This window comes from Pantherophis guttatus, chromosome 4, assembly GCF_059756535.1.
Source record: "Pantherophis guttatus breed Tessera chromosome 4, ASM5975653v1, whole genome shotgun sequence".
Lineage (NCBI taxonomy): Eukaryota > Metazoa > Chordata > Lepidosauria > Squamata > Colubridae > Pantherophis > Pantherophis guttatus.
In genome coordinates, this window is record NC_142066.1 from 151,627,072 (window position 1) to 151,645,233 (window position 18,162).

At 43.4% G+C, this 18,162-nt stretch overlaps 1 protein-coding gene across 2 annotated transcripts in view; it reads left to right on the top strand.

The window, feature by feature from the left end:
* XYLB (xylulokinase) overlaps positions 1-18,162 on the top strand; it is a 144,474-nt gene that overhangs the window by 115,479 nt on the left and 10,833 nt on the right. The window contains exons 17-18 of one of the 2 annotated variants that reach the window (XM_087893096.1): positions 459-546; positions 6,415-6,509. In XM_087893096.1, coding sequence (XP_087749222.1) covers positions 459-546; positions 6,415-6,509 — 183 coding nt within the window. The remainder of the gene's footprint in view (positions 1-458; positions 547-6,414; positions 6,510-18,162) is intronic. The other variant, XR_015734132.1, reaches the window with a different exon arrangement.

Sequence of the window (18,162 nt, forward strand, 5' to 3'; positions counted from 1 at the left end):
TCTCTCTACTTTGTGTTATACCAAAGAGAAACAAGAAAAATTTATTTTGAGGTACTGTGTTTCCCCTGCTCTCCCCCCCCCCCCCATTTTCCCAGGCCTGAGTACTCATGTTTTCTCCTATAGTCATTCCTCCATTCTTACATCAAAGTTATTTCTGTGTTCTTCTACATCGTAAGGTTCCGTGGTTGAGGATGGATTTCAACCTAGGATTCCAGAGCCTTGACCGCCAACTTTAAACTTAACCTTAATTATTACCTGTTACTTTTTTTCTGTTGATCCGTCTCTCCATCCAAAAGATGCCTTAAGCTACTTATTAATTAATTTCCGAGTGGTGATTCCTAGCATCGGACCTCTTCTGGCTGCAAATCTTGTCTGTCTGTCTTGACAACGGAAGCGAACTGCAGAGTGGTTTTGTTTCTTAATCAAATTGTGATAGACTTTTTTCCCCCCCTTTTCAGATCCTGTCCGATGTCTTCGGCGTTCCAGTGTACACAATTGACACGGCTAATTCAGCCTGCTTAGGTTCCGCTTACAGGGCCATCCATGGTAAGTCAACCAGAAGAGTCTGTAAGCATTGGGCATGCAGCCAGTACAGCGGATCCTCAACTTATGACCATTTGTTTAGCCATTTAGTATAGCCTTTATTGTCATTGTACACCATGTATTTCCAACGAAATTGGTTTTAGCCTCACTGGTGCAATCCATGCCAAAAAGTACAAACAACATAAATAGTATAAGGAATAATCCCTATGCAAGTAATTAGGGGGGAAAAAAGAAAAAGAAAAACTAGTCCTACATTTCCACATGTACGTGGACGATTGTGGTTGTGTTTAAGAGTTTGACAGCCCAAGGATAGAAACTTTTTAAACCTATTTGTCCGGCTGGCTATGCTTTGATGTCTTCTGCCCGATAGTAGAAGTGTGAAGAGAAACTGACCAGGGTGTGAATCATCTCTGAGTATCTTCCTTAGTTTGCTAAAGCAGCGAGACTTAGTGATGTCATCCAGTGGTGTTAGAGGACAACTAATGGTTTCTTGTGCCGAATTGATCACTCTCTAACAGTACTGGAAAAGAAATTGACTTGCAACTATCATAGCGTCTCCATGGTCACATGATAAAAATTTGGGCACTTGGCAACCAGCATGCCTTTAAGACAGTTGCAGTGTCCCAGAGTTACGGGTCTGCTATTTGCCACCTTCTCAGCCAGCTTCTAACAAAGCAAAGTCAATGAAGTTGGATTAATTTAACAACCGTGAGATTCACTTAACAACCATGGTGATTCATTGAATGATCACAGCAAAAAAGGGGCCATAACATCTGGCATGACTCGCTTAATAGCCACCTGGCTTAGTGACGGAACTTTCCAGTCCATATTGTGGTTGGTAAGTCGAGGACTACCTGCAGAATACACTTAAGGTGGCTTCCGCTTAAATGGGTCTCAAGCCTTGCCTTCTTGCATGGTATTTCCCGTGGATCAGGAGGCCTCAAATTTGATCCTCAAGGAAGAACCTTTGGGCTACACTGCCTTTCATCTTCTTCTCCGGTAGTTGATCTTCACCAGATTTATTTACTTGCTGGTCAGTTTGCTTAAGCTATTTATTTCATTGACACATCAGCCCAACTCACAAAAGCAACTCAGGATGGCTTACAATGAGTCAGAACATCAAAACAACAACAACAATAACAAAAACCTGATTATGTTTGTAGATAAAATCAGCATCCCCTCTCCCCGCCCCCCAATAAAATAATAAAACAATTGAAGTTAACCATCACTTATTTATTCCATTCAAGATTTTTCATTTTTGGGTTGGGATCTTCTCGCAGCACTAGCAATAGCATTTGGACTTATATATTTCCCCATAGTGCTTTACAGCACTCTCTTGGTGCTTTACAATGTCAGCCTCTTGCCCACAACAATCTGGGTCCTCATGTTTTTTTTTAACATCTAAAGCAGTGTTTCTCAACCTTGGTAGCTTGAAGATGGGGTGGACTTCAACTCCCAGAATCCCCCAGCCAGCAACGCTGGCTGGGGGTTTCTGGGAGTTGAAGTCCCCCCATCTTCAAGCTACCAAGGTTGAGAAACACTGATCTAAAGGATGGAAGGCTGAGTCAACCTTGAGCTCTGTCAGGATTGAACTCCAGGCTGTGGGGATGCAAAGTTAGCCTGCAATGCTATGTTCTAAGCACTGCGCCACCAGGGCTCATGAAAGACTCTCAGGCTGTTCCATGGGTAGTATTGAAGAGGAGCCTTGGTGGCGCAGCAGACTAAAGCACTGTTAAGTAACACCAGCTGCCTGCAATTACTGCGAGTTCAAATCTCACCAGGCTCAAGGTTGACTCAGCCTTCCATCCTTTCGAGGTAGGTAAAACGAGGACCCGGTTTGTGGGGGCAATAAGCTGACTTTGTATAAAAAAGAACACCGCTTGGGGGGGCCAAAAAGCCCTACTAAGCAGGTACCGTATTTTCCGGCGTATAAGACGACTTTTTAACACATGAAAATCTTCTCAAAAGTCGGGGGTCGTCTTATACGCCGGGTGTAGTTCTCCTGTAACCAGGCAGACCAGCCCGAAAGGCTCTGACGAGCCTTAAATGGCTCTGGCGATCCCAGCTCTGACAATCCCAGCTGAGTTCCCTGCAACTCAGCTGGGATCGCCAGAAACCACGTAAAAGGGAAAAAGTTTTTTCCCTTTTACTCTGAGGATCCCAGCTCTGACGGTCCCAGTTCTGACGGTCGATCCCATCCCAGCTGAGTTCCCTGCAACTCAGCTGGGATGGCCAGAACCATGTAAAAGGGAAAAAGTTTTCCCCCTCCAGCTTGCTTACCTCAGCTGCTAATCGCAACGCTTGCCTTGCTTTGCTTGCTTGAATCTATTCAGGCAAGCAAGCAACTCCCTGCCTGCAATCAAGCAAGGAGTTAGTTGTGGACTTCAACTCCCAGAATTCCTCAGCCAGCAAAGCAAAGCTGGCTGAGGAATTCTGGGAGTTGAAGTCTACAAGTCTTAAAGTTGCCAAGGTTGGAGACCCCTGTTCTATTGGGTAAGATTTTTCCCCTTTGGGAGCTTTTAAAAAAATAGTCAATTGGGGTTTTTTTAGTTGTTCTTTTTTAGACCTAGCCATTTAGGAAGCCGTTTAGGAAGTTTTAAATTTAGCTTTCATATAAAAATAAAAATAAAATAAAATAAAATAATATTTGTGCAGCTTTCTGAGATTTAGTGTGTTTCTGTAGTGTTTCACTCCAACTACACAAACACACAAAATCTCACAAAGCTGTATGTGGAATTTTGTGTGTGTAAAGTGTGAAAGTTGGTTTTTTGGACTTTTTGTGGCTGTGTGAGGTTCCTGCTTGTTGCAGGGGCCATTTTGGGTCTAGCACAGCTGCTTTTACATTGTGGGTGAGCCAGTTGTGTTGTGTTGTGTGTGTTTAGAGTGTGAAAGTTTTTTGGGGGGGCTTTTTGTGGCTGTGTGAGGTTCCTGCTTGTTGCAGGGGCCATTTTGGGTCTAGCACACCTGTTTTTACATTGTAGGTGAGCCAGTTGATGTTTTTTAATTTTTATTTGGTGTGCATTGGAAGAGGGGCAGTCTTATATGGCAAGTACAGCCCAAACCCTATATTTTAACAGGAAAAGTTGGGGGTCGTCTTATATGCCCAGTCGTCTTATACGCCGGAAAATACGGTATATACAAAAGTAAGGAGGCTATTGCTTAACGCATTGTAAGCCGCCCTGAGTCTCCGGAAAAGGGCGTCATATAAATCGAACTAATAAATGAATAAATAAATTCCTTGGTCTCGCCTCCCTTAAAAAAAAATCACTCAGTAAATCAGCAAGAGAAATATGGATGTAAGGTGGGCTGGGTTCCCCCCCCCCCCCCCCCGCTTCATTGGGCCATCCTGCCTTGCTAACCTTCAACCTCGGTCTGCAAGCACCCCAGTTCTATATTCCAGATTTTTGCAACTCCCACTCCTGTTGGTATGGTCCATACAGATAGTCCTCGACTTACAACAATTTGTCTAGTGACTGTCCAAATTTAGAATGGCACTGAAAAAAGTGACTTATAACCATTTTTCACACGTACAACCATTGCAGCATCCCCATGGCCACACAATCAAAATTCAGACGCTTGGCAAGTGGCTCATATTTATGACGGTTGCCATGTCCTGGAGTCACGTGATCCCTTTGTTCGACCTTCTGGCAAACAAAGTCAACAGCGAAGCCAGATTCACTTAACAGTTATGTTACTAACTTAACAACTCCAGCAATTCATTTAACAGCAGTGGCAAGAAAGGTCGTAAAATGGAGCAAAACTCACTTAACAACTGTCTCACTTAGCAAAGTAAATGTTGGACTCGATTGTGGTTGTAAGTTGAGGACTAATTTTATTGCAAAGTAAGAAGAATTGGAGAAGGGTGGGTGGCTTATTAACCATGTAAAATGCCAGGGAGGAGGGCCCCTTACAGTGAAGAAAAATGCTACTCTTCCACACACACACCCCCATGGCCTTTTCTGCTTACGTTGGCTTTGTGGTTCCATGAATCAATCAGTTCTAGTCTTCATTCCCGGAAGGGCAGCATGTTTATGAAGGATGGGGCTGCCATGTTGGGGAAGCTGAGATAACCATAGCTATACAGTGATGAGGAGGAAGGCAGGACTTAAAAAAAGAGAGGACCTTATCAGTGCATTCTTTATTGATAATGCTTCTTAGAGTAGGGATGTCAAACTCGATTTCATTGAGGGCCCTATCAGGGTTGTGTTTGACCCAGGGGTGGGTGTGGCTTATTTTATGTGCGTGGCTTGGTGGGGGATAATGTGACTGGGTGGGCGTGGCCAACTTTTTTTTTTACTTTTATTTTTTTTTCTACAACCTCTTCGGCTAAAGAGGTTGCAGAAAAAAAATGCTTTTAGAAGCCTCTGACGATCAGGCAACTCAGCTGGGATCGCCAGAGGCTTTTAAAGGCATTTTTTTTTCCTACAACCTCTTTGGCTGAAGTGGTTGTAGAAAAAAAAATGCCTTTAAAAGCCTCTAACGATCCCAGCTGAGCCGTGCGATCATCAGAGGCTTTTTTTTTTTTTTACTTTTAAAAACATTTTTTCGGCTGAAGAGATTGTAGAAAAAATGCTTTTAGAAGTTAAAAAAAAAAAAAGCCTCTGATGAGGTGGGTGGGGTAAGCGAGCAGCGACCGGGCCAGGGACCGGTTCGGGGGCGTGGCCAGCCAATGTTATTACCGGTTCTCCGGACTACTACAAATCTGTACTACTGGTTCTTGCGAACCGGTGCGAACCGGGAGCAACCCACCACTGGTTTGACCTCCGGGGGCCTGGAGTGGGTGTGGCCGGCTCGACATCACTCATGTCGGGGGCACCTGTGGAGGCCCGAGCCCTCTACCAGCGAAAATGGGCTCCCGAGCTCCATGTGGCCCTCCTGAGCTCTGTTTTCGCTGGCAGAGGGTTGCAGGAGGCCATCGCAGCCAAAAACAGAGCTCAGGAGCCCGTTTTCACTGGCAGGGGCTCTGTGGCCGGTCCTTTGCTTTTTCCAGGGCAGCCCTGCGGGCCAGATCTAAACAGCCTATGGATCCGGCCCCCTTGCCTTGAGTTTGACACTTCTGTCTTAGAGCAATACAGTTCTGGTCACCAGGCTTATAAAAAGATATTCCTTGTAGCTGCTAATGATAAATCAACTTTTGTGGGAGAGTCTCTGTATTTTCTTTTAACGTCACATAAAACCAATGTATCTTTGTGTTAAGTCTACGGCCAAGAACAGCTTTGTGGTATTCTAAAAGGCTCCTGAATTATTATATTCTAGACCAGGGCTTTCAAAACTTGGCAATTTTAAGAATTGTGGACTTCAACTCCCAGGGGTCAAGATTGGAAAATCCTGGTCTAGACTTTGGCGAATAAAAGCCCACCCTTCCAAGGTAGTTTTTTTTTTTTTAGACTTGGATGTCCTACAAGACAAATTATGTGAGCGTATTTGAGTGAGTGCATTAATAGGGCTTATCCTCTGGATCAGACCATGAATTCTGGTTTGTGGCCTTGTTTATAAGGCTGAATGAAGTTTCTCCTTTGTGCACCTCCTTTTTAAAAGAAAAAAACGGTCCTGGGCCTTCAATTTATTCATTCTTCATCCCTCCGCTTCTCCTGGCTGCCTTATCATCATTCTTCAGCGATCACTGATACTGTTGAACTTGCAACTGTGTGGCCAGCTTTACCCTCCATGGGACAAATCGAATTATTGACCCAGATGTGATCTCTGAGACCCCCACACGCCTAGATCCGTGCATTTGAAAATAAAATCTTTACTCTTTATCCTTCACTTCTGAAGACTGACCCGTCTGGGGAAGATCAATGCAACATATGCATCTGCCAAGGAGTTCAGACAATTCCTCATCTTGTTTCTCCTCATTGATCTTCTTTGTAGGACTTGCGACAGAGGCAGGACTGCCCTTGACCGATGTCATGAAATCAGCACCGGGGCCCCGATTAGCTGCTACTCCAGCTGCAGGCACAAGTCAGGTATGGAGGAGGCCTTACTTTCTTTTATTCTCTTAGTTCTACTGGCTTTAAAATTACAGTGGTCACACAAGGTAATCCTCGACTTACAACCATTCATTTATCCCAAAGGTGTTTTTTTATTCAAGAGGCAACTGGACTTCCTTCATTTTTCCTTGGAGATGTTTTGCTTCTCACCATTCTCATTTTCGCTTCTTGGATGAGAAGCAAAATGTCTTCAAAGAAAAATCAGAAAGTCCAGTTGGCTCTTGGAAAAAAAAGCATCTTTGAGACAACCATGACTTGGATGTGAATCTCCATAGACATTGGACCAGGGGTGAAATGCTCCTGGTTCGGACCGGATCACTCAATCCGGTAGCAATGACGGCGGGTGGTTCGGAGAACAGGTAGCAAAAATCCCTGCCACCACCCCATGCCCATCTGAGCCGCGCAATCATCAGAGGATTTTTTTTTTACTTTTAAAAGCATTTTCTCTTCGGCCAAAAAAAATGCTTTTAAAAGTATTTTAAAATACTTTGGCCAAAGAGGTTGTAGAAAAAATGCTTTTAAAAGTAAAAAAAAAAAAAAAAAAGGCCATGTCCACCCAGTCACATTACCACCACCCCCCACCCCCACCAAGCCACACACACAGAACTGGTAGTAACAAATTACATTTCATCACTGCATTGGACCATTCATTTAGTGACCATTTGAAATGACAACTGCACTGAAAAAAATGACTTATGACTAGTGATCGCTCTTATGACCGTGATAGTATCCCCACAGTCATGTGATCAAAATTTAGTTGTTTGGCAACTGGCATGTACTTATGACGGTTTTAGTGTCCCAGGATCACCAGTTGCAATCTTTCCAGCTGGCTTCCAACAAGTAAAGTCGAGAGGAAAGCCAAATTTTCTTAATGACTGCATGATTCACTTAACAGTTATGGTGAGTCGCTTAACAGCTGTGGCAGAAAGGCTCGTAACATGGAACATGACTCACTTAACAACCAATGAAAGTTGTTGGTAATGAAACATTTGCAATAAAACCATCAAGCTTAGAGAGCACCAAGGACTCCTCACTTAACAACCGCCTTCCTAAGCAATGGAGATTCTTGTCCCAATTGTGGTCGTAAGTCGAGGACCACCTGTAGAAATTATTATAATTATTCATTTGTAATGAATTTGGAAACTTTTGAGTCCTTTTTGTAGGAATGGTTGGGGTGCCATGTCAGGTTTGCATGAGTATATATGTGTGTGTGTGTGTGTGTGTGTATGTATGTATGTATGTATGTATGTGTATGTATATGTGTATATGTATATGTATATGTATATATGTAGGTCTTTGATTATTCAAGTTTTCTCCCGCGTAAAATTGGAGGTTTCTTGGCAACGTTTCGACGAAGTCTCATTCGTCAAAACGTTGCCAAGAAACCTCCAATTTTACGCGGGAGAAAACCCGAATAACCAAAGACCTACATACAAAAATCTCAGAAAACAAACAAATATATATATGTGTGTGTGTGTGTGTGTGTGTGTGTGTGTGTACAGTTAATATCTCGGGTTTCTTCCCGTGTAATTGTAAGCATATCCTTAAAAGGGTAGTAGCGACATTTCAACGAAATCACATTCGTCATCTTCTGGCTGAAGTTCTCGGTTTGGTGCTTATGGTCAAACTGTGTGATCGTAACTGACGTTTTTCTATGAAAAGAGGCAAAGGTGTATTCTGATTGGTCGACAGTGTTGTTGTATTCTGATTGGCTGATGACGTAGCTGTATTTTGATTGGGTGGAAGCGCTGTTGCTTGGTTGTGGGTTAATGGATAAGTTATGCTGGAAATGGTGGCAAAACAGGCATTATGATGAATCTTTGATCTATGGTTTATATTTTGTGTTAAGATTCGTCTGTCTATGAGAGCAGGTTTCCAAATAGTAGGCAGATGGGAAGTGTCATTTCGTTGAAACGTGGCTACTACCCTTTTAAGGATATGTTTACAATTACATGGGAAGAAACACGAGATATTAACTGTACACACATACATACCTGTGAAAACTTACATAAACATATAAACATATATATATGTTTATAAGAAACTTGTGAATGAGATTTCACAGAACCTAGGGCTGTAGAACAACTAAGTTTACGTAGGTAAAACCTGGCTAGAAAGAATATGCATATATATATATATATATATACACACACACACATACATACATACATACATACATACATACATACACATACATACAAACATACATACACATACATAATAAATATCTTTAGCTCTAAGACAGGCAACTGGATGCCCTCCAGATGTTTTGGGCTATATGTCCCAAAGTCCCTTCCTGCTGGACAGATTGGATGAGGCATATGTCTAAAACATCTGGAAACCATCTGGCTGCTTACCTATATTTTAGAGCACTCATTGAAGAAGCTATACTTCTTCCCACAACTTTCTCACAAAAATGTATTTCCTGGTGAATCCTAATCTCATTTTATGGTGTATTATGAGCTTGCTTCCTAAATTACACATGTGCTGTAGAACTCAAAGCCATTACTGAATTCTTGACTGCCTGGTAGTTGAAGGAGAGATTAATGCAGGCGGACATTTTTTTTGTCTGCCGTTGTAGATCTGGATGAACTTCTCGGGGATTCCAGAGCTCCTGGGAAACATTATTGGGGTATCAAATTACATTGGACAAACCCTTGGGGCATCCCTATGCCTGCCTTTCCTTGTGCTGTGTCTCTACTTACCTTGATCATCAATCCTGGTTTTCCTGTGTTATGGAGAAGGCAACTTTTGATGCCCCCATACTGTCTCCCCTTGGCCTCCCTCATTTCCCTGTGATAGAAATCTGTACGGTTTTGCCTGCTGGCAGTATGGATTCCTCCACAAGCATCACCCGTGGCAGAAGCCAGAGAGTTTCCCAATAATCCAGAGTGTTAATATGAAAACTGCCAGGGAAGTTTATAATCTGATGAGTCAGTTTAGTTCTGTTTTTAACAGGCTGCATCTCCTTGTCTATCTGATTCTGTTCTGTTGAGTTTAGCAGCTTTCATTTAAGTGATGGTTCTTTTTATAAACCTCAAAGTCGACCAGAGGTTAAGTGCTGTCTTCTCTGTAAAATAACTGTGTGAAGTGTTGTCTTGATCAGAGCCCCTCCAGTTTGCTTTCAGGGTATACAAAATAGGTGTTTTCAGTGAGAAAAGAAATGCAAACAGACACTTCCATATAAATAACCTTCAAAAGGCAGAATTTACATGGGTTTGCATTTGTTTATATATATGTATTTCTTTATACACACTTAGGCAAATATATAAACACACACACACACTCACATGTTTTGTCTCCCCTATAGCTGATTCTGCAGCATCTGGTGAGTTTTTTTTTTCTTCCAATGGGTAGAATTAATTTATGGAAAAGGGCTATTTCTCGATGGCATTAAGTTACACAAACATTATTTCTACAGTCCTTGACATTCAGAAATGTCTGTAGGAGGGCTCCAGATTGGTAAGGTAGTTAATGGTGTGTCGTGGTTTCAGAGTGCAGTTCAAAAGTGGGGGGTGGAGGGAGCTTGAGTTTTGATGTTCCCTCAGCCATCTTGCTGATCTTGACCCCTGACCTTCCCTGTGTAGATGCTACTGGATTTCTCTTGAGATTTCTGGTGTTCTTGCACTATCAACACAACAATACAATACAAATAATCCTCAATTCATAACTATTCATTTAGCAACCATTTGAAGTTACAATGGCACAGAAAAAAATGACTTAACCACAGATCCTCACGCTTACAACTCTTACGGCATCCCCATGGTCACGTGACCAAAATTCAGGCCCTTGACAACCGGCGTGTATTTAAAATTATTTGAAGCATCCCAAGGTCATGTGACCGCCCTTTGCGACCTTCCCAGCCGACTTCCAACAAGCAAAGTCAACGGGAGAAGCGGGATTTGACGAACGATTTTATGATTCACTTTACTGCAGTGTTTCACTTAACAACCATGGCAAAAAAACTGGGCACAACCACTTGCTTAGCAACAGAAATTCTGGTCCCAGTTATGATTGTAAGTTGATGGATCTTGAACACTGGGCCCTATCTAACAAAATGAAATTCAGTGTAGAGAAAAGTAAAGTCTTACACTTAGGTAAGAAAAACCAAAAGCACACATATAAACTGAGGGAAACCAGGCTTAATAGCAGTGACCGTGAAAGGGATCTTGGAGTCTTAGTGGACAACCAGCTAAATATGAGCCAACAGGGTGAGGCGGCAGCCAAAAAAGCTAATGCAATCCTAAACTGCTTTAACAGAGGGATACAATCAAGATCACATGAGGTACTAATACTACTCTATAAAGCCTTAGTAAGACCACACCTAAAGTACTGCATCCAGTTTTGGTCACCACACTATAATAAAAAATGTTGAGACTCTAGAAAAAGTGCAGAGAAGAGCAACCAGGATGATTAGGGGCCTGGAGGCTAAAACATACGATGAATAGTTGCAGGAACTGGCCATAGCTACTCTAGTGAAGAAAAGGACCAAGGGAAACACAATAACAGTCTTCCAATATTTGAGGGGCTGCCACAGAGAGGAGGGGGTGAAACTATTTTCCAAGGCACCTGAGGGCCAGACAAGGAATAATGGATGGAAACTGATCAAGAACAGATTCAACCTAGAAATAAGGAGAAATTTTCTGATAATGAGAATAATCAACTGATGGAACAGAAGTTGCCTTTGGAAGTTGCGGGAGCTTCATCACTGGAAGCTTGGACTGGACTGGACTGCCATTTGTCAGAAATGGTGTAGGTCTTCTGCTTGGGCGGGAGGTTGGACTAGATGACCTACAAGGTCCCTTCCAACTCTGTTATTCTGTTAAGAAATTCTGGTCCCAATTGTGATTGTAAGTTGAGATCTTCCTGTATTAAAAATTATTAAAAAGGGGTTTTTTAAAGTTAAAATATGGCCACCGTTGACCCTGGAAGGAAAATTGGATCTTGACACTGAGCCAGCTTTATCTCTGCTATCATAAATAGCTTTAAACAGGCCTCTACATGAATTTCTGGGGTATCATGGATATACTCACTAAAACACCTGCTAAGAACGTTTATTTATTTAGCTTTTTTACATAGCCATCACCAAAGTCTCAAGTTGTTCTACTATAAATATTTATACTGTAGGTAGTCCTTGACTTACGACTGTAATTGAGCCCGAAAATATGGTAGCAAGTTGTTCCGGTTGTTAAACAGATATGACCACACCCAACTTTATAATATTTTTTGCAGCGGTTGTTAAATGAATAGTGCAGTCATTATGTGAACCCAGTGCCCACAATGAACATTTTTTTTGGTTGGAAACTGGTCTTAAAAGCTATTTTTCAGCAAAAAACACTATATATATATTGTGATCATGTGACTGCGGGGTGCTGCAAATGGCCGTAAATGCGAATTGGGTCGCTGAGGACGTCAAATGCAATCACATGGCCAGGAAGGGGAGGGTATCAGAACTGAGTCATAAGTATCTTTTTGGAGACTGATGTAACTTTGGAGAGTTGCTAAGTGACAGGTCGTAAATGGAGGATTAACTATATATTCTAGATTCTCCACTCCCCCCCCCAATGTACCATCTCTGAAATCAAATGCAGGTAATCCTCGATTTATGACTACAATTGAGCCCAACATTTCTGTTGCTAAGTGAGACATTTGTTAACTGAATTTTGCCCCATTTCTTGCCAAACCTGTTAAGTGAATCACTGCAGTTATTAAGTTAGTAACATGGTTGTTAAATGAATCTGACTTCCCCATTGATTTTGCTGGTCAGAAGGTCGCAAAAAGTGTTCACATGACCCTGGGACCCTGCAACTGTCATAAATAGGAACCAGTTGCCAAGTATCTGAATTTTAATCATCCGACTAGAGTGTTGCTGCAATTGTTGGTAGCTCTGAGGTTGGCAATTTGGTTGCAAACTTTTCATCACCATTCGAGGAGGCATTGTCAGTGCGTTCTGAATTGTGCTTGTCTGTCAGAACACAGGTCTTTAAATACATTTTTATGAGATGAAAATTAGTCTGAATGTTGTTTGTTCAGATACTAATATTCAAATAGTTGTATGAAAAATGTCTCTTTCTTTCAGTGTCGTTGTAACTTTGGACAGTCACTAAATGAACTGTTATAAGTCAAGAACTACCTATACTTTTCCTATACTCTGGTACCTTGGTACTCCGCTGTTTTGAAACTCGTCCAATTTGGTATTCAAAGTATTTTGATGTGAAAATTTGATCCTGGTACTCATCATTTGTTTGGTACTCAATACGTAAGTTAGAAGTCGCTGTTGGCTTCCTTGTGACTCATGTTGTGACTCCGACCCCCGAGCCCGTCTTATTGGAGGGAGAAGGCTCCAAAAGTGAAGGAGAGGAGTTGGCCAGGCCTCCCTCTCCAGGACCCTCCTCTCTGGCAATGCCTCAGGTGTCTCCCGAAGGAGAAGAGATTGGCTAGGAACCAGGTATCTCCGAACAGTCGCAGTCGGACAGTGACGGAGATAAGTCTTGGCTGGATCCATGCCAGCGTCAGAGAGACAAGCGCACGCAGCAGAAAAGGAGGCGTGCCGGAGATTAAGCTGAGTCACTGGACCACACCCCACAGGGGATAAAAGGGGTGTGGTGGCCATTCAGACTCTGTGACGGACAAAACTAAACAACTAGCAAGTCGCATTGTATCTCTGAAACTACGTTATCTGCCTGCCTTGGATTTAATATGGACTGGCCTTGACAATTCTGTGGCTTTGTGTATTTGTTTTGGTTTATCTGACGGAGGAGGAACACCTCCCTCTGTGAGTAAAGTTCTTGGCAAGCACCTACTGGGTTGCTGCCAATCCTGTTATCAAAGGAATTTATTGTCTGCAAGTTTTATTTAACTCCTGGCTGACTGTTTGTGTGCGTGTGTGAGACAGGGACAGGACAGGGACAGAACAACTCAATACATTATTCCTTATGGGAAAAATTTGTTTCACACTTCCCGGAACCAATAAATGATTAGGTACCTAAACATCAGGCGTTTCCCTACATGAGCCAAGTGAAACAAGCAAAATGTTAAAAAGTTATGATATTTATGTAGTGACTTACCAAGCACATCTAAATTATATTAAAGTAACCGAAATATCTTTACAATCCCTGGGGCGTGTCACAACTTTTGAGCACCCCTAAGGTTTGGAAATTGAAAGTTCAAAAATTTGACATGCTCTAAAATTGAGCCATGTACTGCTGTAGAGGACAGAGGGAATGGCCCTGAAGGACTACCAAGACAATGGTCAGATAAAATGGGCCAGTGGTTGGAGCAAAAATAAAAAAATAAAAATTGAAAAACCGTCTCAGAGAAGCCACTCTCTAATTCATACAAAAATACCTGAAGGGAGGGGGAGGGGAACGCATTCAATCTTGTGAGATTCTGTTACTGCAGCTGTTACACTAAAAAAAATCCTGACCTACGGGGCTATCAGTTTCTTAATCTGGCACTGATGATGTTACCTAGTTAGGTAATGAAACGTTTGCAAGAAAACAAGCAAGCTCAAAGAGCAAGGACCCCTCAGTTTCTTAACATGTTCTGCTTTGTGGGACTCACAACCAGCTTGCAATTCTGAATGAGCACATTCTCTTAGACTTGTGAATTACTTGATCACAACATGTCTTTCCTCTAACACGGGGGGGGGGACGCGGGTCTGGCCCGCGGGTGCTTAGATCTGGTCCCCGGGGCTGCCATGGAAATACCAAAGGACCAGTCCGCGGTGCCTCTGCCAGCGAAATTGGAGTGTGGGGCCCTCCCGAGCTCCGTCTTCACTGGCAGAGGGTTGCAGGAGGCCATCGCAGCTGAAAATGGAGCTCGGGAGCCTGTTTTCACTGGCAGAGCGCTCGGGCCACCACAGGCTCCCCCAACACAAGTGATGAGCTGGCCACGCCCACCCTGGCCCCGCCCCCCAGCCCTCCCGAGGTCAAACACAATCCTGATACGGTCCTCAATGAAATTGAGTTTGGCACCCCTGCTCTAACACAATTTGCTAGATCCAGTACATTCCTGATCTATCAACTTACCCACAATAGGCTTGTTTGGAAATAATGAACAGGAACTTCTAATAAGGATCTTTATTCCAGAGAGAGAGAAAAAGAAGAAGAAACAATACAGTGGTAGTCTTCAATTTACAACCACAACTGAGCCCAAACTTTCCATGGCCACTCAAGATGCTGTTTAAGTGAGTTTTGCCCCATTTTACGACCTTTCTTGCCACAGTCGTTAAGTGAATGACTGCAGTCGTTAAGTGAGCAACCCAGTTGTTAAATGAGTCTGACTTCCCCATGGACCTGGCTTATCAGAAGGTCACAAAAGGTGAACTGGGACAGCTCAATCGTCATAAATACATGCCAGTTGGTAAGCATCCAAGTTTTGATCACGTGTATATGGGACTGCTGCAGTGGTCATAAGCATGAAAAATGTTCATAAGCTACTTTCTCTGTTGTAAGTGGTCACTCAGTGAATGGTTGTAAGTTGAGGACCGCCTGCAATGAAAGAATACCAGCAATTGCTATACATCCAAAATAAAACCCATATTGTGTAAAATAGCAATAGCAATGGCACTTAATTCATATACCGCTTCCTAGAGCTTCACAGCCCTCTCTAAGCAGTTTACAGAGTCAGCCTCTTGCTCCCAACAATCTGGGTTCTCATTTTACCCACCTCAGAAGGATGGAAGGCTGAGCCAGCCTCGAGCTTTGAATTAAACATACTCAGTTTTTACACCACCTCCTCTTGCTTTCATTCTGCAGGGACTAGACGGGATTTCCTAAGAGTTTCCATCCGTCGATTCTTTTGGTAATGGACCAATCTGATAACGAGTTGTATTCCTCCAACAGCTTGAGTACCACTACACACAGACAACTCTCGAGCGTGAGATTGCAGCAGGCAGTTTCAGGAATGCTTGCTGGCCGTATTCCTTTCCCTCCGATCTCTTTGGTGCTGCCTAGCACCTAGCACCTAGCACCTGCGAGGTGGATCTTACCAGTTCGCAACTCATCCAGATGTGCCCATCGCCTGCTGAACTTGCAGAGAGGGTTGTGTATGAGCAAAAGCGGTTTAAATCTTTATCTTGTTACGGGTGTAGTGGGAGTTGGTGTCCAGCTCCTACTGGTCTTAGTCAACACAGGTCCCAACAAGAGACACAACATCTGGACATCAAATGGTTGAGGAACCTTCTCCCATCACAGATATAAAGCCGTGGAGAGTTTTACTAGCTAAGCAGGAAGATGCTGTCTTTTGTGACTGGGATTCTTGCTGAAGGGCCACATTTATCATGATGACGATGATGTAGGTTTGGAAGAGCTGGCCCGAAGCAGCTGATCCTTCTTCCCATCAGCTGGAAATGAATAGGGTGTTAAAAAGGCCATCGGATGGTAATTAACTTTTGCTCATTATCCATCTAGGCGAGGTTGGAATGGCCAGCTGAGCCCATGAAGTTTTCTGCATTTTGTTCCAGGAAATCTGTTGAAGTTCTCACTCTCTTGTGGTCCTCCCCCCTCCCCCCGCCCCATTAAGAGGAGAGAAAGGAAGATTTGGAAGTATTTCTTTTAGAAAAGGAAGATTAATCCAGAGCAGTGGGCATGACTGAAATAACTCGGGAGATTTTATAACACTAAGTATGTGCTAACAGACAGTAAGAAGCCATAATGGCCACATTAAAATGCTGGAGTAGTTTAGCAATCTATTAAAGCTGGAGATGCTTGGCTTGTTGGTTAATTAAGCCAAAAGGTGCACATACATACACATGCACACAAGTCACAGGCCCTACAAAATGGCCTAACAACTTTAACAAGCACAATAATTTTCTTGTTTGTTCAGATGTGAATGCCAACTTGGTTAATGCGAAATGTGAGTAGGGCTAAAGCTTTAAATTCTTGCCCTTCTTTCCTTCTCATTCATTTTATATATGCTTCATTTTCTTTCCCTCTGAGCAATCAAAGGACTCAGCAAGTGAGTACCAATAGCCTTCGATTTGCAACCATTTGTTTAGTGACTGAAGTTACAGTGGCACTGAAAAAAGGGACTTATTAGTTTTCACACTAATGACCATTGCAGCATCCCCCTGGTCATGTGATCACCATTTCCCAGCTGGCCTTTAACAAGCAAAATCAATGTGGGAAGCCAGATTTGCTTAATGACTGTATGGTTCACTTAACAACTACAGTGATTCACTTAACAACTGACAAAAAAGATCATAAAATTGGGGCAAAATTTACTTAAGAGCTGCCTTGGTGGAAATTTTTGGCTCAATTTTGGCTCAAGTAAAGGATGTACTGTGTTTCCCTGAAAATAAGACCGGGTCTTATATTAATTTTTGCTCCAAAAGATACATTAAAGCTTATATTCTGGTTAGGTCTTATTTTGGGGGAAATACGGTACTACCGTGTTTTCCCCGAAAATAAAACCTAGCCTGATTTTTAAGTGTGTGCCTAATATAAACTCTACCAAAAAAAATAAAGGGGGTTGGGTGTGGCCAGCATAGGAGGCGGCAAGCACGCATGAGCTGACGGTGTCCAGCAGCAGATGCAGCCCACGCAGTGCAGGTGAGTTGATTACCTGTCCAAGCATCAAGCGGGGAGAAGGCACGCGATCTGGACGGGTTACGGGAAAGCTGAGTCAGTGAGCCGGCGTGGCGGCCACCCACACAAGGCTCATCTTCATGTGGCAGCACCAGTAATAGACAGAGGCAGAGACACTGGGGGGAAGGCAAGTTGATCTGGATGTGGTGCAGGAAAGCCAAGGGTTGGTGAGGCGAAGTAGGTGGCCGGCCACGGGAGGTTCGTCTTTGCATCTCTTGGCTTTCCTGCGTAGCACATCAGGATCACCTGCTTTCCGTCCCGCACCTGTGCCTCTATCTGCTGCCGGTGCCACCGCCTCCCATGGTCGCCCGCCCACTCTGGCTCACCAACTCTCAGCTTTCTCACGGCCATTGCGGTGCATCGAGATTGGCTGCCTCCCCCCTCATGCCTCTGCCTCCATCTGCTGATTGGACAGAGAATCAACTCACCTGCACAACACCAGAGTATGCCAACCAAGGGACTGGTGGGCTGCAGCTACTGCTGGATACCCGTCGGTGCCCATGCGCTTACCATCTCTTATGTGGATGTTGGACGCCCCGTATTTCAGGGAAATACAACCCCAAAATCATATTTCCCTAAAAATAAGCCCTAGCGATTATTGTGGGGCCCCCAAAAGTATAAGACTGGGTTTTATTTTTGGGAAAACATGGTAAATGCGTTTGGCTGGCGAGCTCAACTGGGGCTTATTTTGGGGATAGGGCTTATATTATGAGCAACCTGAAAAATCATGCTTGGGTTTATTTTCCAGTTGGGTCTTATTTTCAGGGAAACCTGGTAGGTGCATCCCTCAGACATGAAACTACCGTATTTTTCGAAGTATAAGACACATCTTTTCCCCCCCCCCCTAAAAGGGGGTGAAAATTTAGGTGCATCTTATACACCAAATGTAGCCCCGCCCACCCACTGTCCCCCACCCTTTGGCCTCTGCCTCGCAGCAGTTACCTCCTTGTAAGCAAACAGCAAGAAAAAAACAGCTCCTTTCAGCTTCAGCACATCCTAATTAACACAAGTTGATTGGATCGGCCTCCCAACTCTCAGCT